At 33.8% G+C, this 24,854-nt stretch overlaps 3 protein-coding genes across 3 annotated transcripts; 2 read left to right on the top strand and 1 right to left on the bottom strand.

Moving 5' to 3' along the window:
* Nucleotides 1-6,413: 6,413 nt before the first annotated feature.
* LOC145327258 (uncharacterized) lies at nucleotides 6,414-10,493 on the top strand. The gene is made up of 3 exons (XM_080170844.1): nucleotides 6,414-6,507; nucleotides 7,776-7,831; nucleotides 8,377-10,493. Exons 2-3 carry the CDS (start codon nucleotides 7,777-7,779, stop codon nucleotides 10,428-10,430), a joined length of 2,109 nt encoding a protein of 702 aa, XP_080026970.1. The 5' UTR covers nucleotides 6,414-6,507; nucleotide 7,776; the 3' UTR covers nucleotides 10,431-10,493.
* A 1,620-nt stretch (nucleotides 10,494-12,113) lies between these two features.
* LOC145327238 (phospholipase B1, membrane-associated-like) lies at nucleotides 12,114-20,768 on the bottom strand. The gene is made up of 11 exons (XM_080170821.1): nucleotides 20,680-20,768; nucleotides 20,216-20,271; nucleotides 18,532-18,607; nucleotides 17,972-18,073; nucleotides 16,992-17,082; nucleotides 16,523-16,605; nucleotides 16,106-16,159; nucleotides 14,321-14,381; nucleotides 14,007-14,066; nucleotides 13,103-13,155; nucleotides 12,114-12,218 (listed from the first exon to the last, which is right to left on the bottom strand). Exons 1-11 carry the CDS (start codon nucleotides 20,763-20,765, stop codon nucleotides 12,140-12,142), a joined length of 801 nt encoding a protein of 266 aa, XP_080026947.1. The 5' UTR covers nucleotides 20,766-20,768; the 3' UTR covers nucleotides 12,114-12,139.
* Nucleotides 20,769-21,200: 432 nt separating this feature from the next.
* Nucleotides 21,201-24,689, top strand: LOC145327236 (uncharacterized). The gene is made up of 3 exons (XM_080170819.1): nucleotides 21,201-21,290; nucleotides 21,923-21,978; nucleotides 22,517-24,689. The coding sequence occupies exons 2-3, from the start codon at nucleotides 21,924-21,926 to the stop codon at nucleotides 24,568-24,570; spliced, it is 2,109 nt and encodes a 702-aa protein (XP_080026945.1). The 5' UTR covers nucleotides 21,201-21,290; nucleotide 21,923; the 3' UTR covers nucleotides 24,571-24,689.
* The last annotated feature ends 165 nt before the right edge of the window (nucleotides 24,690-24,854 follow it).

The raw sequence follows: 24,854 nt of genomic DNA, 5'->3' as shown, positions 1-24,854 counted from the left end.
CACTTATGGGAAAGCACAAGTAAATTTTACTATTCTTCAAAATTCTTCGTGACTAACAATTATGATTACTTATTTTATATTTTTGACCACCCCTTAATCCGCCAATATGTGACCTTATCTTTAACATAATGTAAAACAAAATAGGGTTGGGCCGGATATTGAAACTATCCGGTCGGATATCCGGCCACACCGGATATCCGGATACCGGATATTGAAACTATCCGGCCGGATATCCGGCCACACCGGATATCCGGCCCAACCCTAAAAAAAAACTCTAAATACATAAAAATAAGACACTCTTATGCTATCTTGTCAAATTCTTAAACGTCAAAGTAAATATTATTAAGGAAAATTATGTAATAAGCAACTTATGACCACAGATCTACGAAAATGGAGTTATTATTATTTGGATCTTGTAACAGATTTTCGTTTTCTCTAATAAAGTGAATCATTCCGCGTCATACCACATCCACTCTCCTCCCATCATTGGAAGAAAGAACTGACCAATAATTGCGACAATTTTCCACTGTCATAATATCCATGTATATTTTACATCCATTTCTAAAAAAGCAAAAATTGTACACAGAGACTAAAAACAGCAACAATTATACAGTATCCTCACTTTAATTATTAGTTATTAAGAATACCTATTATATGAACGTCATGGGAATCATCCAGTAAAATAAGAAATTGTAGAAATGGTTCTTTCATAAAAATTTAAATACAATATGCTCTAAAATTTTCGATTGAAAATAGTTATTTGTAATTCGCATATTTTAGTATTACCACTAAGAATTTTTAAAAAGCTGATTTTAAAAATGTCCAAATATCAAATATGTGTTAATACAAAGATGATTTATCATTAATATATCTATAATACAAAGTAGCTTGATGTCTGTCCGTCCGTCCGTCTGAAGCTTAAGATCTCGGTAACCACTGAACCGATCAGATTCTACTCTTCAGGGAATATACCTACTGGTCCTGTGGTGGTTTTAGGCTATTTTCTCGGAGAGTGGGACACCCCCAACCCCCATAAAAACAAAAAATCCCTCCCCCATTTTTTAGGAAAAGATTTCCTTGGTCCTTTTTTTACGAATTTCACCTTAACTTTTGATCACCTCTTGGGGCAAAGCCCCTAGAGGCTGGGGGCGAAGCCGCTAGTAATATTCTAAAGTAAGTGTTTGTTTATGCTAATGATTTGATTTAATATAAGCTGATGTTTTTGATTAATAACAATTATGCATCGTGTTATATTAAAATTAAAAACATAAGATTAAAACTGATATTAATTTCATGAATTATACTTATAATATTCGTTGAAAATTGTTTATAAAACGATGCTATCAATCGGTTTTGAAGCTATACTGAAAAAAAATTTCTGTACAGTTTTAACAGTAATTTAAAGAGTTGTTAGGTTCAAACAGACAAACAGACAAACAAACAAACAGACAAACAAACAGACAGACATCGTTCTACTTTGTATTATAGATGAAATCAAAAGAATTAATTTTCCTCTATACTAGAAAACAATATTTAAGAAGCAAAACACTCTAAAAGCTGAAAATTTTACCCCAAAATAAAAAAAGCGTAGGATCTGTATAAACTTTCTCAATCTATAGTAAAAAATAAAATTTAAATCCCCCCAAAAAGTTAATTGGGGCCTATTTGTATTTTTAGCTCTGCAGTATGATTCTACAGGTGTCAGAGTTTATTTTTGATATACCTTTTTAAAAATGGGTTAAAACAGTTTAAGCGATTGAAAAAAGTGTTTCATACATCTTTTCAGAGCTTTGCTTTTATGGATGTTGTCACCCATGTCTTTTAATTTATAATATTGAATATGCTATCAATAATAACACATTAAAATGTCTATAAACATATGAATAGATGCATAGACGTCCAAGGGGGGGGGGGGGGTAAATACCCCCCCCCAAAAAATAAAAAATCTCTAACAAAAAAATTATTTTATAAAATTTAAATTACCCCACCCAAAAATTTTACCCCGGGGGTAAATTTTTGGGGGGGGGGTAAACAAAATTTACCCCTGCCAACAGATTTCAGGTGGGTAATTACCCCCCCCCCCCCCCAAGCAAATTTTACCCCCAGGGTAAAACTTTTGGTGGGGGGTAAAAAAAAATTTGCGGCGCGCTTCGCGCGCCATTTTACCCACCACAAAAACGAATTACCCCCCCCCTAAAAAATTTTTACCCCCCTTAAATAAAAATCTTGGACGCCTCTGTATAGATGGCTGAAAGGTTTAACCCTTTTTACAATAAAACTGCCGGACTTCCCTCAACCTTTAATAACCTAATCTAAAATGTACTTAAAATGGACACCAAGGTGGTGTATCTACCCCCCTTAATTTTGCATTGGGGTGAGTACACCCCCGTTCTGAATCTGCACGCCTCTGATATTAGATACATAAGTACAAAACAGGATGTCTGTCATTCTGTCTGTCTGTTTGTACCGAAAGATCTCGCTTACCGCTGATCCGATCGGGTAGGTTCTCATAGGTCCCGGGAAGGTTTATAACTATTTTGGGGGAGGGTGCCACCACCCTCCCAAGAGCAATCACAAAAATTTTTTCACGTAGCATAGAAATTATTCGAAAATTATAGACAACATTTTAAGTGCCACTAGAGGCCTCTAGGGGCGTATCCGCTAGTACTAATATAATCCTTTTTCTTTTAAAACTTAAATGAAAAGTGGAGGTTTCCCCCTTCCCCCATACCCCCTCCACCTCTCTGTTGCTCCATCCCCTTAAGTACCCCATAAGACCTCTAGGGGCGTAGCCACTAGCTCCTAAAAATACACATTAAATCAGCAAAGCACTGTACACTTATACAGTATAGATAAAAATATACTTATTAATACTAAATGATGATAAAAAGCAGGGATCTAAAGGGATAAGACAATGGCCAATAAATTTATGTACATGAACAATAACGATATACAAAATTACCTCTTCTGTAGTGCAATTATTAGTTGAATCGTTTGGACACTTATCTTAATGAATCAGCAAATCAAAATTCATTTAAAGTCCCCAAAGTTGTTAATCCAATGAATAGGAAAACGTTATCAAATCATTGGGGACTAGTGCAATACAAGGTCCATTGTCCCCTTCCTCCCTGGATAGAAAGACCTTGTTCGATAAAGTTCAAAATTCCCAGATAACCCATTTTATTATCAATTATTCAAATTAATATGTTTGTACACAGGGATATGACAATGAGTATAAAACTCTATAACTTTCAAGTATATGTAAAATTTTGTTTAGACTTACAAATTAAGTTCTGACACTCTACTAGAGTTATTGCTCGTTTTCCCTACCTTCTGATTTTATAGCTTCGTGGTTAAGGAAATTGTCATCCTTGTTATTTATTGAACTCATATGTTATTTATATGTTATATATAAATCTTTTTAACACTTAGGGTCTCTGTACTATACAATCAGAAATCTGTACGTTCATTTTAAATATGGAGATTTTTTTGGGAATGAAAGAAATAATTCTATTAATTTGATTTTTAAATATTAATTTTAAAATTTTTGTTTTTGGTGGAAAGGTGATTATTTCTTACATGTTATAAATATATTAAAAACCTAATTATAAATCTTGTCAGGAGAACCATATCGGTTCAGTGATTGGCAAGATCCTTCAGTACAAACAGACAACATCCTGTTACTTTTAGATTTACGCAATTTCTGTTAAATTTGCTAATTTGTACAAAATCATCCTTGCGCAAAAGAAAAAAAAACCTATTCATAAAAAATTAAGCAGACAAATATGTCATTTAAAAGACATGTTTTATGTTTTGATTAATAATTTTTTAACTATTTTTCTAAGAATATATATTCTCATAAATTTAAGTACATATTTTTAAAAGCGAAGCTTTTCTATAATTAGGGTCGGTCCGTCCGTACGTCCGTCCGTCCGTAACGGATAGCTTTTTTCGTTAATTTAGACATGTTAGAATTGTCATATCTATTTCAAAATTTGCAAGGTGATTCCTTTAGTAGTTAGGTACGATTTAGAAAGCGTAGCAACTCTATAATCATTACCAAAATGTCCGTACGTCCATTTTAAACATGTTGATTTTTTTACTTTTTTAAATAGCTTTTTTTGTTAATTTAGGCATGTTAGAATTGTCCTATCGATTTCAAATTTTGCATGGTGATTCCTGTAATAGTTAAGTACGAGTTAGAAAGCGTAGCAACTCTATAATCATTACCAGAATGTCCGTACGTCCATTTTAAACATGTTGATTTTTTTACATTTTTAACAACAAATTTGTATGTGACCTAATTATCCGATTGGTCTGATTTTTGGTATACTAATTCCTGGGACAACAAAGTACAATATTATAAGAGAAGCAACTCTATAATAAAGTCCTAAAAATGTAAGTATGTCCATAATCATTATCCTGTATCAAGCAGTTTTTCAACAAATTTACTTACAATTTTGCTTTGACTCTTATACATTCGCATTCTGATTATTCAGTTCTGACATTATACAAGTGTTAATGTCCGTTTGTCCTACAGTTTCAGAGCTTCGCTTTTATGGATGTTGTCATCCTTGTTTATTTAAGAATGACACCATTTATAAGTAGTTAAGCTCTTGTACACTTATCTGCTATATTGAAATATTTCTTTTAAAAAAGCATCTTTAATAGTAGTACTTGAATAATTAGGGTTTGTCTGTCCTTTAACAAAAGTGACTTTCACGGGACAGCGGAAAGTGTCATGTGTGACGTCATAAAAATACGTCTAAAAGGGAAGGATGAGATTAAAAGTGCGAAAGGAAATCCTTAAAAACTTTCTGCTGTCCCGACTTTCGACTGTTATATAATTCAAGCATAAAATAGTAACATCATGAATATTTCATATTCTATTTATCTCTGGATTTTGAATAATCTTGTTTCTTAAGGAAAACCTAAAATTAATGTGTACAACCAGGGAGCTAAAGGGATAAGACAATGGCCAGTAAATTGATGTACATCCCCAATAATGATACACAAAATAACCCCTTGTGTATATTTCAATTAGGGGTTAAACATTGGGACACTCAACTTTATAGATCCTACAATCAAAATTCCATAATAGTCATCAAAGCAAACGAATAAGAAAACGTCATTATAAAACTTTGGGGACTAGTGTAATAAACAGCCCAATGTCTCCTTCCTCCCTGGCAACAACACATACGTATGTACTTACATTAGAGGGCTTAAAATAACAGGGACTTAAATGTGATAGTTTCATTAAACGCTGTGGTGCCTTTACTCAAATTACCTTTTTGAACACTGAAATCCCTTTTAACTGGTTTGGAGGGTAGATTTTTCGTTAGTTTGATTATTACTTCAGCGTAGCAACTCTATAGTCTTTATCAGAAAATACGTATGTACATTTCAAACATGATGCATTTTGCCTTTTTTAAACCACAATATTTTGTGTGAGATAATTTATCATAATATCAATTTCAGGATCTACTGCAGTTCACGGTAAAATATTGCTGGTAACGAATATTGCCAAATATTTATGAATTTTAAAGACTGCTAGCTGCCAAATGGCTGAAGGTACAGATCATGCCCGCTGTTTTAAGCGGCATAAGAAGGCCTACAAATAATCTGGAATAGCCATAAATCAATAATGCATAATTATCTAGCAGTGCAGAGAAATGCGCGAAAAATACCTATTTTAAGCGTTTTTTCTTCAATGAAGCTTTTCCTGTGCGTCATTGGATCTTGGCTATTCCAGATTATTTGTTGGCCTTCTTATACCGCTTAAATGGTGTGCGGGTATGATCTGTACGTTCAGCCGTTTGGCAGCAAGCAGCCTTTAAAATTCAAAATTTTTTAGCAATATTCGTTACCGGCAATATTTTACCGTGAACTGCAGTAGATCCCAATTTCATTCTTGATTGGATATTGCTTCATAGTTCCCATTAGGTAGGAATTTGTAAGTAAAGCATCTCTATAATAAAGTCTATCATGAATTCGTGGAAATTTTAGATATATTTTTTACAGTATTTTGAACATTAAATGCGTTGTTATTTCATATTTGTTAATGTTCGTTTGTATGCAAAGCTTTACTTTAATGGATTATTTTAACAAATTTTATAGGAGTTTGAAACCTTCTAATAAACACATGTCTATCAGAGTCCAGGGAGGGTGGGAACGTTGGGCTTTTTATTACTTTTGTCCCCGAAGTTTTATAATAACGTTTTCTTATTCGTTGTCTTAATAACTTGGAGACTTTTATTAAATTTTGATTGGTTGGCTCCTGTTGAGTGTCCAAAAAGTTTCAATAATTAATTATAATTTTGTGTATCATCATTAGGATAAACATTAATTTACAGGCCATTGTCTCATCCCTTTAGATCCCTGCTGTCGGAGTCAATAAAACGGAGGTGAATAATCACTGGGAAGACAGTACACTCTTGCGTCTAGTTTTGAGCAGCATAAACTCGCACTAGATATCTTGTCAATACACTGTACTGCATGACTTATTAGGTTAGTATGCTTTTAGTTTATTGGCATTTACAGATTGAGATTGAGTTTTAAAAAGAAAATATTTTTTTTATAGGTGCCATTTTTTTCTAATGGGTTGTGACACCTAAATACAGTGTGTTTTTTTTATGAGAACTTTTTTGAAATCAATTTTACCCCACTTATAGTTATCAGAATTTAATGATGAATGGCTTATTTTCTTCGTTTTTTAATGCAATTAATAGAACATTAAAAAAATATTTCCGTTTTTAATTAAAAAGTACAGTAAAATCTAAAATTCATAACTTAGGTGACAACATCAGAATGGTTTTAGCGCATTTTTCTTATGCTCAAATCTTCTACCCTTTGCAAGAAAAAAATTGGATTTTCAGTAGTCGACTTTGGGGGGCCAGTACTCCCTCCCTGATTGAGATATGACCTGCAAACCTAGATATATTATAGTACATGTCCCCAACAGTATCTGTATCAATTTTTAGCTCTAGATCTCAACTTTGAAGCGTTTTGCAGCCATTCTTGCAAAAGGTAGAAGATTTGAACATAAGAAAAAACCATTTTTAGATGTTGACACCTAAGTTTTGAATTTTACATTTTACTGTACTTTTTAAACGAAAACTGTAATATTTTTTAATGTTCTTTTAATTGCATTAAAAAACGAAGAAAATAAGCCATTAATCATTAAATTCTGATAACTATAAGTGGGGTAAAATTGCTTTCAAAAAAGTTCTCATAAAAAAAACACACTGTAGTTATGAACCTTTTTTAATGTCAAGGAAAACCGGCATCACACATAGACAGACAGCCATCCTTTACTTTTACATTAGGATCCTATAAAGGTCAAATTAAGTTCAATCAATGTAGAGCTAGGTATATTACTTCATTTTTACTTATGTATATCTATAATACAAAGTAGAATGATATCTGTCCGTCTGTCTGTCCGTCCGTCTAACCCTTAAGATCTCGGTAACTACTGAACCGAGTGGATTCTACTCTTCAGGGATACCTACTGTTCCTATGGTGGTTTTAGGCTATTTTCTTGGGGGGTGGAACACCCACAACCCCCCAAAAAACAAAAATATCCCTCCACCATTTTTTAGGCAGATATTTTAAAATAAATGGCAGCACCAGAAATACTAAATTTTTTTTAAAAATTACCTTTTAGGGCAAAGCCCCTAGAGGCTAGGGGCAAAGCCGCTAGTAAGCTATATAGGAGAATAGCATAGCATTCCAATTTAAGGTATACATATTTTTATCTTTTATCAATGCTTTTTTAGAATGAGAAGTTCTCTGTTGTGTTGCTTGATGGCTCTAGCCATTGGGGCTTCACAAGGTATTTCTTACATTCATGATTGTAGTAAAGAATTTATCCAACAAATAATAGTTGCATTTTTGTCTTTCATGTACACTGAAAATTATCACTGCTGCTATATATATATAATCAGGACAAGTTTTATATATGTTGTCTGAAGCCTCTGGGTGTGCTGTATGTTTTAAAAAAACATGGTTTTTCTTTATGTTTTTTTTTATTCCAGTGCAGTGGAAAAGAACACAAAGTGAGAGAGAGAGGACAATGAGCTGTTTATCACACTAGTCCCCAAAGTTTTATAATAGCTTTTTCTTTTTTATTCGATTAACATCTTTGGGAAGTTTAAAAATTTTGATTGGTTGATTTAAGTGTTCAAACATCTAAACCACTAAATTTAATCTACAGAAGAAGTAATTTTATGTATCATAATTAGGAATGTACATCAATTTTTCAGCCATTGTCTTATCCTTTTACATCCCTGAAAAGAATAGCTTACAGGGTTATGAAGGAAACCTTTCTCATTTAATGAAATTTTAAATATTTTAGTTAATTAATATTTGTGTTTCTAGGCTCTGTGATGAGATCTGATGCAATGATGGAGAAGTTGCAGAACCTGATGAGCAACCCAGATGCCTTAGCCTCCTCCCTTGGCATGGAGAGAGTGAAGAGAAGCAATTGGGACAAAGAATTCAACCTTGAGAAGCTAGGATTCAACTTCAAGGTAAAGTACCTGGATCCTGCCAACCGTCTCAAGGGGGGAGTTGCTGAAGTTGCCTTCAAGGACCTAAGCAGAGTTATGAAGGGTGCCCCTGTTAAAACTCTGAAGCTTGTAATCAATGCCGACACTGGAGATGTTTTTGCAGATGGTCTCTTCAGCTTTAAAATTGATTACACTGTTGGATTCCTCTTTGGAGGCAAGGACTCGGGCAGTATTACTCTTGAGAGGCAGACAAATTTTCACCTGATTGATGGAAAGTATATGTTTAGATCTAACAGCTCGGGTAATGCAGACAGGCCACCTACATTTAGTCTTACAACCAAGACTGACCATAAAAGCATGCTTAATTTCATGATTCATTTTGATAATCATAAGGGCACCAACAAGTTGTACACACTCACGCTTGTTAAGATTGATCATCAAACAGTTAGAGGAGAATTTGTAGGTGATCAAAAAATAAACTTTGTGTGCACCTTAAATCAGGCAGAAAGTAAGGTTGATGTTGTGGCAAATGTTGATGGTAAAGAATACAAGAGTTACATTGATGTTGACCTAGATGATGACAATGCAGCCGTGAAGGTTTTCATTGACCTGGGAACAGCTGGAAAGTTTGATTTCCAAGCTTATTCTAAAATGATGTCGCAGTCGCATGAGGCTGGGATCAGCTTTTCTTTGAATAACAAGGATATTTTCACCTCTAAGTTGAAGGGTGTACTCAATCCACACCTAAAGTATGATACTCTGTATGAGGGCAGATACTCTGGCATGTTTGGTGAGGGTAAAGTAAGACTTCAATATGATAGCAATAAAATGTTTTTTAAGTTCCAGTACCTGCCCAAGACTGGCATCATCTTAGACCTAAAGGCTGATATGACAGAAAATCATTATCCAATTATTAGCTTTACAGTAATGGAGAACGAAGTCAAATACTTGGATGGCAATTTTAGTGTTGGTCTTGCTTATACTGATACAACTGTTGGTTATAATGCTCTTCTTGATTGGCAAATCAAAGACAAAAGTCCTGTTTATAAATGTTTCTACAATATAAATTGTCTGCACTGTCTGTCGTCCTTCAAATTAGGGTTTAACCTTGCCTTTGATCAGATGGATGCAGGCAAGATACAATTTGATATTCTGACCTATAAGCCTGATAATAGCTCTAATAAGGAGGTCCACATCAAGAAGTCCAATCAGAGAGTTTCTGTTGTGTTAAGTAAACATTTTCTCACCGAGATGGCTTTAACCTTCAACTTAAAACATAAGTTTGCCAAGGGCTTTGTGATGGATGCTGAATGGCTCTCTGACCTATCATTGTTCAAAGTTACCACCAACATTGATCAATTCGAGAATGTCAAAACTATCACGGAGGTTAACAACAATGGTAAAGTTGTAACCTCATCAGTAAATGATAAGGAACAGTTTAAGTATACTCAAAGTGGTCAGAGTGGTAGTAGAAATATCAAGCATACTTTAGAGTTTACTGACGGTCCAAAGTATGAACTTGTATCCACCTGGGAATCTGAAAACTACTACAAAAACAAGGTCAAGATGTTGCTTAACAGCATGGCTCCTAAGAAAATCAAGGGCGATGTTGAAGTAGAATGGGACATGACACAAATCTTTCAAAAGTCAGTTGCTTTTTCGGTTCAAGGTGAATCAGATTCAACAGGAAAATTCCAACTTGACAGATCCTACAGCTACAGAATCACAGGCGCCAGCCAAATTATTGAGGCCAAAGGATCAAACCGGTTTCCCAACAGTCTTCTGATGAACGACTTGCAGACAGAACTGATATGTAAAATAGGCAACGTTGATAACTTGTCAAAAGTGACATCGTATGTAACAATTTCTGGAGAAAAAATTGGATGGGAGTGGGGATATGTTGATGGATTCAAACTACTCTAGTATAATAATGTCTAAAAATTAAACCATGTTAAAAATATTATTCTTAATAAATTTGAAATTTATGTTAAATGCATTTTATTAACTATTTATATATTTTACAATAAAAGTAAAGATGTAACGTCGTCGTTTTTAAGCAAAATCCTGGAAAATAAAACATTTTAAACACAAATTAAAGAAAAAAGACTACAGATTTTTATCACTGATTACAGTCGCTAATTATAATTGCTTTGGCTGCTGGAATAATTCTTCTACCTTGCAGTTATTAACTTTGTGTGAATGATTTATGGCATGGCCACTGCGTGCGGCAGTGGTCAGTTATGTCATACAAACAGATTCTGCTACTGCCGAGCCTAGTATTTAAAAAACTCGTAACTGTTGCGTGAAACATAGTGCATCCTCTCGTTGTCGGGAAGATGAGAGGTTAAAATCTCAGTCTGACACCGTGTCATAATCAATGACGTTAAAGGTGGTTTATGCTGCAGCTATTATAGGTGTGAGTCACAAGTGGTTTGAGTAAGGGGAATGCCTTTGACCAAAACAGGCGCAACTAATTACCATGCAAAGTTTAGACTCCCAAACAAAAGTCGTGTAATTAAAGGGTTGGTTGTTGAAAGGGTGTGTGACCATATAGTCATTAATTAATTAAGATTTGGTTCAGAGATGCTATAATAAGATCTCGTGGTGTATCCCTTCCTCATGGATTATCTTCAGGCTAGAAAAAAGAAAAATTCTGAATAAGTTTGTACTTTTATTTGACTAAGGATACAAAATACTTTAAGTACATTTGATTTTTACAAAAAATTAAGTATCAAATATGAAATAAATATAATTTATTTATAATGAATCTATTTGTTTGATAAAATATCTTTGATTTTTACATTTAAATTACATTACCACTGTGGGCTAGAATTGAATCAAGACAAAAGTAAGTGCCGAGCCCTGGGACCTATGTATGGTGAAAATAGACATAAAACCATGATGATTCCAGGTAAAACCAAAATATTTCAGCGGGGGCTTTTTGAGAAAATTAGATTTGAAAATTTCAAGTTCAATTTTCACCACCTAGGAGTTGCCGCATAATCATGACAAGAAAAGCAAATATTATTTATTTTAAATTTTGAACAACTTTGCTTTTATAAAGTTCTTCATAAAACCACTCCTGAAGGGAGTTAATAAATGGCCATTTTTATTACTTGCTTTGCAAAGGTCACGAAAATTCAGCCTAAAATAAATCATATATATAGAGATTTTAAGAAGGACTTCATAAAAGCAAAGTTGTTCATTATTTAAAATAGATAATATTTGCTTTTCTTGTCATTATTTTGCGGCAACTCCTAGGGGGTGAAAATTTAACTTGAAATTTTCAAATCTAATTTTCTCAAAAAGCCCCCGCTGAAATATTTTGGTTTTACCTGGAATCATCATGGTTTTATGTCTATTTTCACCATACATAAGTCCCAGGGCTCAGCACTTACTTTTGTCTTGATTCAATTCTAGCCCACAGTGTTACACTTTTGTTACAAAAAAATCCTTATTTACATCGAACAAGAATCACAATATTAAAAGAATATGTAGTTAATCGACTAGAGAAAAAAACGTACAGCTACAATTTGCATTTTTGACTTTAGCAAAGCAAAATGTTGAAAATAAATTGCTATATTGTATGTTAAAAAATGTTGAATATCTAAAAATCATTTGAATTATGACAATCACGAATTTTTCTTTGTTCTAAGAAATTGATTATAGCTAGAGGGGCAGGTGGGCTGTACGTTACCATTGTAGTTTCCTGCATTTTTTCATGAATTTATATTAAGAAATGCAAGGGTGTTCTAAAAAGCAATTATTCCCTTCCCTGGGGGTAATTTGATAAATCACCCCCAACAACCAACTCTTTGATTGCACAAACTTTGTCTGAAAGTCCTAACTGTGCAGGGTGATGAGTTGTGCCTGTTTAAGGCCAAGGCATTCCTCCTACTCTGTCTATTAACTTCGTGCAACTGACCTAGCAGTGGTAGGAACAATTTTTAACACGTCATTAGATATAACGCGGGGTTGAGCCGAGATTTGAACCCTTCGCTATCCCAACGACGAGGTAAACAATGGTCGTGGGTTTTCAATATCCTTACAGTTTCACAGACAATTCGATTGTGTGAAAATTATCTATAATACAAAGTAGAATGATGTCTGTCTTTCCGTCTGTCCGTCCCTTAAGATCTCGGTAACCACTGAACCGATCGGATTCTACTCTTCAGGGAATATACCTAATAGTCCTGTGGTGGTTTTAGGCTGTTTTCTTGGGGGGGGGAGGGGGGTGGGACACTCCCATCCCCCCAAAAATGAAAAAAATCCCTCCTCAATTTAAAAAAAAAATTATTTAAAATTTGTGGGGGCTTCTCCAGAGGTAATTGTTTTTTTTTCTTTAATTACCTCTTGGGGCAAAGCCCCTAGAGGCTAGGGGCGAAGCCGCTAGTGTTCTATATAGTTAAGGTTCTACTCTGTACGTAGCTTGACTGTAATGCTTTTTAAATGACAGCAAAAGTTCTCTATATTTCAACTCTGTCATTTGATATGTATTTCACTTGTCCAATTTGTAAAAATATTTTTCTGTTCTTCGCTACTAAAAATGGATGTTATCATCCTTGTTTTTGTATAATTTATGTATAAACTTTCCTAATGTTCTAGATTGTCTTGGTTGGAAAAGACTGTTCCATATGTTTGTAGAAATCTAAATATAATTGTTTTTTTTAATAATTAGCATAAAAACAGGTATGATTACATTCGTAAAAAAACATGACCGTAATCGGTCATAGATGCGCATATATGTAAATAATATGACTTAACATACATTCATATATAGATAGAAAGAAACGTGGTTATACAGGTATTATGTATTGATTTAATTTCTATTCAAAGAATTAAAATGAAAGTGTCAAAATGAAACTTAAAAAGGTGTCTATCTCATCTATACACTAATACTAACAAATATAATAGCTTTGATTCTAAAGGCCCTAGTAGAAAATATATGTTATTGGTGGATTGAAAACAATCTGCGCTCTTGATTGGAGAAGCTGTCGTACATCATTCAACCAATTAGATTAATTAACTTAAATTGTATTTGCGCTTTTAAAAAAAGAATTATATAAAAACGAATTTTATAAAAGAAAATCCTTAAAATATTATGCAGATTTCAAATCTATAATACACATTAAAATTCTTTCCAACTTATATAGCTTAATAGGTATACAATATTTATGTTGAAATGAGTCAGTCAGTGAAGGAAGAGGATACTTATATAGATGCCACGCATCTAAAATCTACTATTTAAGGTTCCAGGACAAACGCAGGAGTGTCTAAATATTAATTTTATTAAGTATTTCTATACAGATTAGGTTAGGTTACGATATGAATGAACAAATAAGCCCCCCGCAGGGGTTTGGCATTTAAAAAACCTATAAGATGGTCTAAAATAGGTTAGGTTAGGTTAAGTGTCCACTCCGACGTTTGGGACTCCTACGTTTGTCATATGACCCTATTTAAGAAGGGAGTTTAAAAACAAAAAAAACTTCAAATTAAAACCTGTTCATAGAATTGTGGAACCAAATGAAAACAATCAAATGCAAACTGGTCTCTCTCAACCTATTATAAAATAGTTATTTATAGACAGCTTTTAAAGACAGCTTTTCGCGGATATTAAAATATAAATATTATTTTAATTAAAATTTATTTTAATCGCCCCCCCCCCCCACAAATAATAGGCACTCCTAAAACTAATGAAACATAGAAAACTTTTTTAGTTTTTCTTCACTTTTTGACATTTTCTACACCAAAATACGGATCATCTCCCCCCTCCCCTCCATTAAAATAGATTATTATTTAAAAAATATAATTACCGTTTGATAAGCATTTGTAACAGCTGGGGTATATTCTACAGTAAAATCTTTCCTCATGTACCTGAAAAATGTATTTTTTAGATCTAACCATGCAAGGGAGGGGACATTGGCAGGGAGTAAGGGAGGGGACAATAGGCAATTAATTTCGCTGAAAAGCAATAAAACTAGATTTATCCAGAAAATTTGTCCAAAATTGTAAAGGGATCATGGTAATATAATACAGAACAAAATTAGTTCGAAGAAAAAAAATCATTTACTTGAAAATTAAATTACCAATACATCACAATGTAGTAAACATTCTGTAATTAATCACAAGAAAAATCGTGTTTAGAACTTTGTCAACCCTTCTCATATATTTTTAATTGCCACCTAACTTCAAGGGGTTCTTAGATTGTTTAATACATAAATAACACAGTAGAGTTTCTATACATGAAATGACATTTTCTTGGGAAAAATATTTGGTAAAACCAGCTATCTATTACAAATTTTCTGTCTCCTATATTCAAAACTAACTCAGCTAGTTAGCGGGGCATTGATGCGCTAGTACCCAAAGTCAGTCAGAACCTGCTGAATTCTTGCACATTCCCTTTAAGCCAGTACCCAAAGTCTGAAATTGAATATTCGATCCAATGTCCCCTCCCTTACTCCCTGGGACATTGGAATGTAAATTATGTTGGTACTAAAGCTCTAAACACTTTGTTCCTTCATTCGAAGACTCGATAAGCTGTGAAGAACTTGTGGTGTCCAAACTTTTCCGCAAATGGTTTAAATTTTTTTGCTGTTGTTAAAAATGAATTGTACATACATTAATTTATCCTACATTTTTATAACCCTGGATTCATCATAATATTCAAGTAGTTCCATGACCTTTCAAAAATAAATCGTAGGTAACCCATTTCAACCTAACCTAACCAATCCAAGGGAATTATGTTAAATTGGGTGAAATTAAATTGTTGCAAAATTTTACAAGAATCATTACAGATATATTTTACTTTTTTCTTTAGTAATTGAAGAGGTGGTAACTGGACAAAGTGTCTAAAAAATCAGCCATGTGACGTCATAAAAATGAAGAAGAAGAGAGGGGAAAGAAAATCCCTTAAAAAGAGATGGATAATAACTCATTTTTATGACGTCACATTGCTGATATTTGAGACTATTTGTCCAGTTACGAAGAGGTGACCAAACCTTTAAAAAATAAATCAAAAGTAACCCATTTTAACCTAACCTATTATAGCAATTATACTAAATCATACGGTTATAGTCCTTTTTGTAACATCGCACCTTATGGGGCGATTCTTCGTATTTTTCACAGTAACTTTTCGACACATTACAATCTTTCCCGATTTTGTATTACTTTTGCGGAACATGATTCCAGTTACGTCATATTTTTCTTTCCCGAAAAAGGGAAGGGGGGAAGAAAAAAAAGAAAGGGGGGAAGAAAAAAAGGGAAGGGGGGAAGAAAAAAAGAGATGGGAGAAAAGGGGGTTTTCCCCATCTCTTTTGAAGAGATTTCCTTCCCCCTTTCCCTTTTTCGGGAAAGAAAAATATGACGTAACTGGAATCATGTTCCGCAAAAGTAATACAAAATCGGGAAAGATTGTAATGTGTCTAACTTTTCTCCTATTTTTAAACAGCTTTCAACAGATAATAAAATGAAAAATGATAAGATTCAAACCAGTTTTACTTTGTCTGTTTTTACATAAATTGTCTGTATTATGATGTAATACATAATTTATCAGTATGGCTGACAACCGGTTTTTATCGGTTATGAAGCCTTAATTTAACCTGTATTCTTCAGATATTTGTTGTAACTGAGCATTAAACTGTGCAACCAAATCTCTAAAACATTTCATTTATGTTAATTTTATATTCTAGTGTAATGAGTAATTGAGTCAATCAGCGAGGGAAAGACCATGGTTCAACACGTAGTGCATCCGCTGTTTGTCAGGGAGCTGATAGGTTCTAATCTCGACCTTACATCGTGTCATACTAAAGACATTAAAAATTGTTCCAACTGCTGCTATGTCAGGTACGATACATTAATAGTTAGAGTAGGGGGAATGCCTTTGCCTAACACAGTCGCAATTCATGTTATGCTTGGTTGTTAGACCTGACAGTTCATAGGTCATAGACAGCAGCCTCACCCATATGAGGTAATTAATAGGCATGGAATACAGTATCTTAGCTACCAAAACAACTCACTTTTGTTGTTGAGGTGTGAAGCTACATCTTGATGAAACGAAACCGATCAACAGACCACAGAGAAAGTTGTTCTGTGCAAGTTGCTGGAAATAAGAGATTATGAATTGCATAGCATCTTTATAGATTTAGATTTATTCTGTATATTCAGCCATAAGAGTCCAGTGATCTAAAGGGATAGGATGATGTACATCCCCAATGATGATACACAGAATTAACCCTTCTGTAGATTACACTTAACTAAATGAACCAATTAGTCAAGATTTAATAAAAGTTTAATAGTTCCCAAGGTTGTTAAGTCAACGAATAAGAAAACGTTATTATAAGACTTTGGGGACTAGCATTTTTATGAATCCTCCCTTTTTTTAGTGACATACCTATAATTTTAGCCGGTAAGGAAATCATACTATGCACTACACAGATATACAAATATACATCCTGCTGCTAGTATATCAGAATCGTCTATACTTACATAATACTGGGTTAGGTCAGGTAGCCCAACAAGGACAACATAGGTTTTAGGCAGGCCAGATAACATATCCAATGCAAGACGTATATTCATTCTAAAAAAGTTATAAACCTTCAAAGGACCTATAAGAAGCTACATTGTAAAGGATAACCATATCGGTCCAGGGGTTAAGTATACCCTTTTGTACAAAGATACACATACAGATCATTATTTAATCGACTAAAGAAAGATTTCAACAAACAAGGTTTAATACCAACCATTTTGGGGAATGAGTCAGGGAGTAAGGGAGGGGACAATGGGCAATTAATTAAATTCAAGAGTTTTCGCTGAGAGGCCATGAAATCCAGATTTATCCAGAAAATTTGAAGAAAATTGTAAATGTCACAATAAAGTTTTTATCTATAAAATGATATTTTTTGGAGAAAATTTTTTTTTTAAACCAGCAATTTCATAACAAACTTTTCTGTCTGCTATATCAAAACTAACTAAGCAGGTTAGTGGCAATGATACGCTAGTACCCAAAGTCAGTCAGAATCGCTAAATTTTTGCACATTCCCTTTAAGCCAGTACCCAAAGTCTGAGACTTCTAAAAATAAAAAATATGAGCAATTGTCCCATCCCTTACTTCCTGGGAATGAGTAAAGATATTATTTTTTTAACCCTTCTGCCCCCCTTTCTGGGACGTTAGTGTGTTATAAATCAGGAATCTAAAGGGATAAGACAATGGCCGAAAAATTCATTTACATCCTCAATGATGATACACAAAATTAACCCTTATTTAGATCTAAATTAGTGTTTGAAAAGCATGGACACTCAACTTAATGAACCAACCAAACAAAATTAAATACAAATCCCCAAAGTTGTTAAGCCAACAAATAAGAAAACTGCCAAAAAAAAACGGTGACATTTTTAATAATTATGAATCATTTTTAATCAACATGTGAATAAACTAGTTAAATCAAGTATAATTATTCTTTACATACCCATATTGATAGCCATTGATAGGATCACACTCAGCAAAGATATCATTGGCCCCAACATAAATGGTGACAAGTTTCCATTGGTTCTGCCAGCCCGGCATCTGTCTAAAATAAACTATGATTAGCTACAAAATGACAAGTTTCTAATGATTCTTTCACCCTGACCTCTGTCAAGAGTAAACTATGATTGGTTATCGTATTTATAATGACAAGTTTCCATTGGTTCTTCCAGATTTTCATCTGTCTAAAATAAACTATGATTGGCTATAACATTAATAATGACAAGTTTCTATTGGCCCTGCTAGTTTGGAATCTATCTAAGAAGAACTCTGATTGGCTATCAAATAAATAATTACAAGTTTCTATTGGACCAGCCAGTCTGGCATCTGTCTAAAAATATCTCTGATTGGCTATTATATCATCAATGACAAATTTCTATCGTTGCTGTGTAGCTTTAATGTTTCTTTTTCGCCTACACAAGGCTTATGAGCTTATCAAACATTTACTTTTAGCATGTTCTTCATGAATATCAATAGAATTTTGTAAAAAATTGTAAATTTTACCTCACTTGAGTGGCAAAGTTATTAGCTTGTTCTCCAACTTCACTGGAAACAGCACCAGTTACTCCAACATTTAAACCTGCATTGTTTTGAAAATAAATCTATAAATATAGATGTAAACCAAACAACTACCTGGATCCCCTTATTTGGGCCATTTTTTGTCTGCTAATAAATTACTTAAGCGCTTTTGGTTAATAACGCTTTTGGTTGATTTTCAAAGACCCAATTTAAAGTGGACAGTTTACTCTAATGTTTTGAAAATTTATATGGGAAAAAAAAGTTTAAAAATGAAAAAAAAAGGGTTTTAATTTTATAATCACTGATGCAAAAAAGAGATATTTAAGTTTAATTTGATAACCTTGATAACATCTCTAGGACGGGATTAGGTGTTATTTTGAGGTATCTCTGAACCAAATCTTGCTAATGAAGTGCATGATTACGCAGCCAATCTTCCTACAGACAACCAACCCTTTGATTGCATAACCTTTGTCTGAGAATTTCTATTTGTGCCTGTTTTGGGACAAATCATTCCCCTACTCTAACTGACATAGCAGCAGTAGAAACAATTTTAAACATTTTTAGTTATGACGTGTTGTCGGGCCGAGATTCGAACCTATTACCTTCCCGATAATGAGCAGATGCGCTATATGTTACACCACAGTCGCGGGTATGTTTTATTGTTTAATATGATAGACTCTATAAAAGTTGAACCCATGACAATGAAGCAATTGAATTATCATTAATTATTTAACAAGGATGACAACATCCATAAGTAGCGAAGCACAAAAATATGTATAAGAATTTAGATATTAGTTGTCAAAAGCATGTATATTAGGAAAAAAAACACGAAACCTTTTCAACATTTGTTTTTAATTTCTTAATATTTATATTTTAGTACTATGACTAACAGACTGACGGTCAAAGTGAATTACATACTGAATGCTCAAAACAACGAGAAATTTAATTTTGATATTTTTAACTACAAAAATTTTAAAAATCAGACCATAAACATTAAAAATATAAGAAAAAAATGTGAAAAATATAAAAGTAGCCAAAAAAAAGGCAGACTGACCGCCATTGATGTTTTCTTGAAATGACAGGAAATTTAATTTTGATATCTATAACTGAAAAACTTTGGAAATCGGACTATAAACACCAAAAGTATGGAGAAAAATTTTAAAATACAAAAATAGCCTAAAACCTACTTAAAGGCAGTCTGACCGTCATAGTTATTTTCTTGAAACGACAGGAAATTTAATTTTGATACTATAACTGAAAAAAATTTGGAAATCAGACCATAAACACCAAAAGTATGGAGAAAAATGTTTAAAATACAAAAATAGCCTAAAACCTACTTAAAGGCAGTCTGACCGTCATAATTGTTTTCTTGAAACGACAGGAAATTTAATTTTGATACCATAACTGAAAAAATTTGGAAATCGGATCATAAACACCAAATATATGGAGAAAAATATGAAAAATTCAAAAATAGCCTAAAACCTGCTAAAAATAGTTAATTGTGCTCCTTAATAATGAGAATGTTGTCAAAAAATTTCAGCTCTTTATCTTTTATAGGAGTTGAGAAAATCACGTTTCCCCCAAACTAAGACATATGGACAGACGAACATTTCAAATTATAGAGTAGCTTCGCTACTAAAAAAGATTACTAACAAATTAATGGTCTGACCTCTTACTCCATCACCGCCAAGCAGGCCATTGTCACCAGAACTACCACCACGAACACTAAAATTGAAAGAACAACAACAAAACTTAACCTATGATTTCACATTTGTAACAGTCTAATGATTTACATATTTACAAGGGATTCACTTTTGTACCAGTCTATCGATATCTATATTTGCCTAAGGTAATATATTTGTATCAGTCTATTGATATACATATTTACCTAAGATTAGATGTTAGTATCATTCTTATAATAGAAATCTATGTAGGGGATTACACATTTATATCAGATTATAATTTACATATTTGTACCAGTCTAATAATATTCACATTTATAAGGAATTACACGTTTGTACCAGTCTAATCATATGAACATTTACCTGTGATTACACTTTATAACCATTACAATAATGTACATATTTACATGGGATTACACATTTGTACCAGTCTACTGATAGACACAATTACCTGGGATTGCACATTTGAACCAGTCTAATAAGAGACATATCTTGTTCTAAGCCAGTTGAAAAAGATGTGCCCAAATAATCAGTCATGTAATCTAAATAGGGATGAAATCATTCTAAAAATAGGTATACCTGAGCTGGATCTTTAAATCATTTTAGTGGTGAGCCAGATCGGGGTGCGCCAACTTTCCACCAATGAGAGCAAAGCATTTTATGAAATGCCGTGCTGTGATTGGCTGAAATTCGGCTCACCCCGATCTGGCTCACCACTAAAATGATTTAAAGATCCAGCTCTGGTGAATTTAGGCAGAGAGAGAGAGAGGAGACAATGGGCTATTTATTACACAAGTCCCCAAAGTTTTATAATAACGTTTTCTTATTCGTTGGCTCAATAACTTTGTGGACTTTTGCTAAATTTTCATTAGTTGGTTTATTAAGTTCAAACGTTAATTTACAGGCCATTGTCTCATCCCTTTAGATCCCTGCTGTCGGCGTCAATAAAACGGAGGTGAATAATCACTGGGAAGTCAGTACACTCTTGCGTCTAGTCTTGAGCAGCATAAACTCAAACAAACTAGATATCTTGTCAATACACTGTACTGCATGACTTATTAGGTTAGTATGCTTTTAGTTTATTGGCATTTACAGATTGAGAGATTGAGTTTTAAAAAGAAAATATTTTTTTTTTATAGGTGCCATTTTTCTCTAATGGGTTGTGACACCTAATTAGTTATGAACCTTCTTTGATGTCAAGGAAAACCGGCATCACACATAGACAGACTTTTACATTAGGATCCTATAAAGGTCAAATTAAGTTCAATCAATGTAGAGCTAGGTATATTACTTCATTTTTACTTATGTATAATATATCTATAATACAAAGTAGAATGATATCTGTCCGTCTGTCTGTCCGTCCGTCTAACCCTTAAAATCTCGGTAACCACTAAACCGATTGGATTCTACTCTACAGGGATACCTACTGTTCCTATGGTGGTTTTAGGCTATTTTCTTGGGGGGTGGAACACCCACAACCCCCAAAAAAACAAAAATATCCCTCCACCATTTTTTAGGCAGATATTTTAAAATAAATGGCAGCACCAGAAATACTAAATTTTTAAAAAAAATTACCTTTTGGGGCAAAGCCCCTAGAGGCTAGGGGCGAAGCCGCTAGTCAGCTATATAGGAGAATAGCATAGCATTCCAATTTAAGTTATACATATTTTTATCTTTTATCAATGCTTTTTTAGAATGAGAAGTTCTCTGTTGTGTTGCTTGATGGCTCTAGCCATTGGGGCTTCACAAGGTATTTCTTACATTCATGATTATAGTATGGAAGTTATCCAACAAATAATAGTTGCATTTTTGTCTTTCATGTACACTGAAAAATAACACTGCTGATATATATGTATAATCAGGACATGTTGTCTGAAGCCTCTGGGTGTGCTGTTTGTTTTTAAAAAATGTTTTTTCTTTATGGTTTTTTTTATTCCAGTGCAGTGGAAAAGAACACAAAGAAAGAGAGGACAATGAGCAGTTTATCACACTAGTCCCCAAAGTTTTATAATAGCTTTTTCTTATTTATTCGGATTAACAACTTTGGGGAATTTAGTGAAATTTGATTGGTTGATTCATTAAACTAAGTGTTCAAACGTCTAAACCACTAAATTTTATCTACAGAAAAAGTAATTTTGTGTATCATAATTAGGAATGTACATCAATTTTTCAGCCATTGTCTTATCCTTTTTACATCCCTGAAAAGAATAGCTTACAGGGTTATGAAGGAAACCTTTCTCATTTAATGAAATTTTAAAAATTTTAGGTTAATTAATCTTTGTTCTTAGGCTCTGTGATGAGATCTGATGCAATGATGGAGAAGTTGCAGGACCTGATGAGCAACCCAAATGCCTTAGCCTCCTCCCTTGTCATGGAGAGAGTGAAGAGAAGCAATTGGGACAAAGAATTCAACCTTGAGAAGCTGGGATTCAACTTCAAGGTAAAGTACCTGGATCCTGCCAACCGTCTCAAGGGGGGAGTTGCTGAAGTTGCCTTCAAGGACCTAAGCAGAGTTATGAAGGGTGTCCCTGTTAAATCTCTTAAGCTTGTAATCAATGCCGACACTGGAGATGTTTTTGCAGATGGTCTCTTCAGCTTTAAAATTGATTACACTGTTGGATTCCTCTTTGGAGGCAAGGACTCGGGCAGTATTACTCTTGAGAGGCAGAAAAATGCTCACCTGATTGATGGGAAGTATATGTTTAGATCTAACAGCTCGGGTAATGCAGACAGGCCACCTACATTTAGTCTTACAACCAAGACTGACCATAAAAGCATGCTTAATTTCATGATTCATTTTGATAATCATAAGGGCACCAACAAGTTGTACACACTCACGCTTGTTAAGATTGATCATCAAACAGTTAGAGGAGAATTTGTAGGTGATCAAAAAATAAACTTTGTGTGCACCTTAAATCAGGCAGAAAGTAAGGTTGATGTTGTGGCAAATGTTGATGGTAAAGAATACAAGAGTTACATTGATGTTGACCTAGATGATGACAATGCAGCCGTGAAGGTTTTCATTGACCTGGGAACAGCTGGAAAGTTTGATTTCCAAGCTTATTCTAAAATGATGTCGCAGTCGCATGAGGCTGGGATCAGCTTTTCTTTGAATAACAAGGATATTTTCACCTCTAAGTTGAAGGGTGTACTCGATCCACACCTAAAGTATGATACTCTGTATGAGGGCAGATACTCTGGCATGTTTGGTGAGGGTAAAGTAAGACTTCAATATGATAGCAATACAATGTTTTTTAAGTTCCAGTACCTGCCCAAGACTGGCATCATCTTAGACCTGAAGGTTGATATGACAGAAAATCATTATCCAATTATTAGCTTTACAGTAATGGAGAACGAAGTCAAATACTTGGATGGCAATTTTAGTGTTGGTCTTGCTTATACTGATACAACTGTTGGTTATAATGTTCTTCTTGATTGGCAAATCAAAGACAAAAGTCCTGTTTATAAATGTTTCTACAATATGAATTGTCTGCACTGTCTGTCGTCCTTCAAATTAGGGTTTAACCTTGCCTTTGATCAGATGGATGCAGGCAAGATACAATTTGATATTCTGACCTATAAGCCTGATAATAGCTCTAATAAGGAGGTCCACATCAAGAAGTCCAATCAGAGAGTTTCTGTTGTGTTAAGTAAACACTTTCTCACCGAGATGGCTTTAACCTTCAACTTAAAACATAAGTTTGCCAAGGGCTTTGTGATGGATGCTGAATGGCTCTCTGACCTATCATTGTTCAAAGTTACCACCAACATTGATCAATTCGAGAATGTCAAAACAATCACGGAGGTTAACAACAATGGTAAAGTTGTAACCTCATCAGTAAATGATAAGGAACAGTTTAAGTATACTCAAAGTGGTCAGAGTGGTAGTAGAAATATCAAGCATACTTTAGAGTTTACTGACGGTCCAAAGTATGAACTTGTATCCACCTGGCAATCTGAAAACTACTACAAAAACAAGGTCAAGATGTCGCTTAACAGCCTGGCTCCTAAGAAAATCAAGGGCAATGTTGAAGTAGAATGGGACATGACACAAATCTTTCAAAAGTCAGTTGCTTTTTCGGTTCAAGGTGAATCAGATTCAACAGGAAAATTCCAACTTGACAGATCCTACAGCTACAGAATCACAGGCGCCAGCCAAATTATTGAGGCCAAAGGATCAAACCGGTTTCCCAACAGTCTTCTGATGAACGACTTGCAGACAGAACTGATATGTAAAATAGGCAACGTTGATAAATCGTCAAAAGTGACATCGTATGTAACAATTTCTGGAGAAAAAATTGGATGGGAGTGGGGATATGTTGATGGATTCAAACTACTCTAGTATATTAATGTCTAAAAATTAAACCATGTTAATAATATTATTCTTAATAAATTTGAAATTTATATTAAATGCATTTTATTAACTATTTATATATTTTACAATAAAAGTAAAGATGTAAAGTCGTCGTTTTTAAGCAAAATCCTGGAAAATAAAACATTTTAAACATAACACAAATTAAAGAAAAAAAGACTACAGATTTTATCACTGATTACAGTCGCTAATTATATTTGCTTTGGCTGCTGGAATATTTCTTTTACCTTGCAGTTATTAACTTTGTGTGATTG

Source organism: Acartia tonsa, chromosome 8, assembly GCF_053477335.1.
Source record: "Acartia tonsa isolate MP-2025a chromosome 8, ASM5347733v1, whole genome shotgun sequence".
Lineage (NCBI taxonomy): Eukaryota > Metazoa > Arthropoda > Copepoda > Calanoida > Acartiidae > Acartia > Acartia tonsa.
The sequence above is the reverse complement of the archived record's forward strand: the minus strand, read 5'-3'. Positions and strand labels throughout refer to the sequence as shown.

What these genes read in the sequence shown, in the direction of transcription:
- LOC145327236 (XM_080170819.1), top strand. Translation starts at nt 21,924, where the DNA reads ATGAGAAGTTCTCTGTTGTGTTGCTTGATGGCTCTAGCCATTGGGGCT. An exon ending in AGCCATTGGGGCTTCACAAG is followed by an intron (nt 21,979 to 22,516) that starts GTATTTCTTACA and finishes CTTTGTTCTTAG; the next exon opens with GCTCTGTGATGAGATCTGAT.
- LOC145327238 (XM_080170821.1), bottom strand. Translation starts at nt 20,765, where the DNA reads ATGACTGATTATTTGGGCACATCTTTTTCAACTGGCTTAGAACAAGAT. An exon ending in TGGCGGTGATGGAGTAAGAG is followed by an intron (nt 18,608 to 20,215) that starts GTCAGACCATTA and finishes AAAACAATGCAG; the next exon opens with GTTTAAATGTTGGAGTAACT. An exon ending in CAAATATCTGAAGAATACAG is followed by an intron (nt 14,382 to 16,105) that starts GTTAAATTAAGG and finishes TACATTTTTCAG; the next exon opens with GTACATGAGGAAAGATTTTA.
- LOC145327258 (XM_080170844.1), top strand. Translation starts at nt 7,777, where the DNA reads ATGAGAAGTTCTCTGTTGTGTTGCTTGATGGCTCTAGCCATTGGGGCT. An exon ending in AGCCATTGGGGCTTCACAAG is followed by an intron (nt 7,832 to 8,376) that starts GTATTTCTTACA and finishes TTGTGTTTCTAG; the next exon opens with GCTCTGTGATGAGATCTGAT.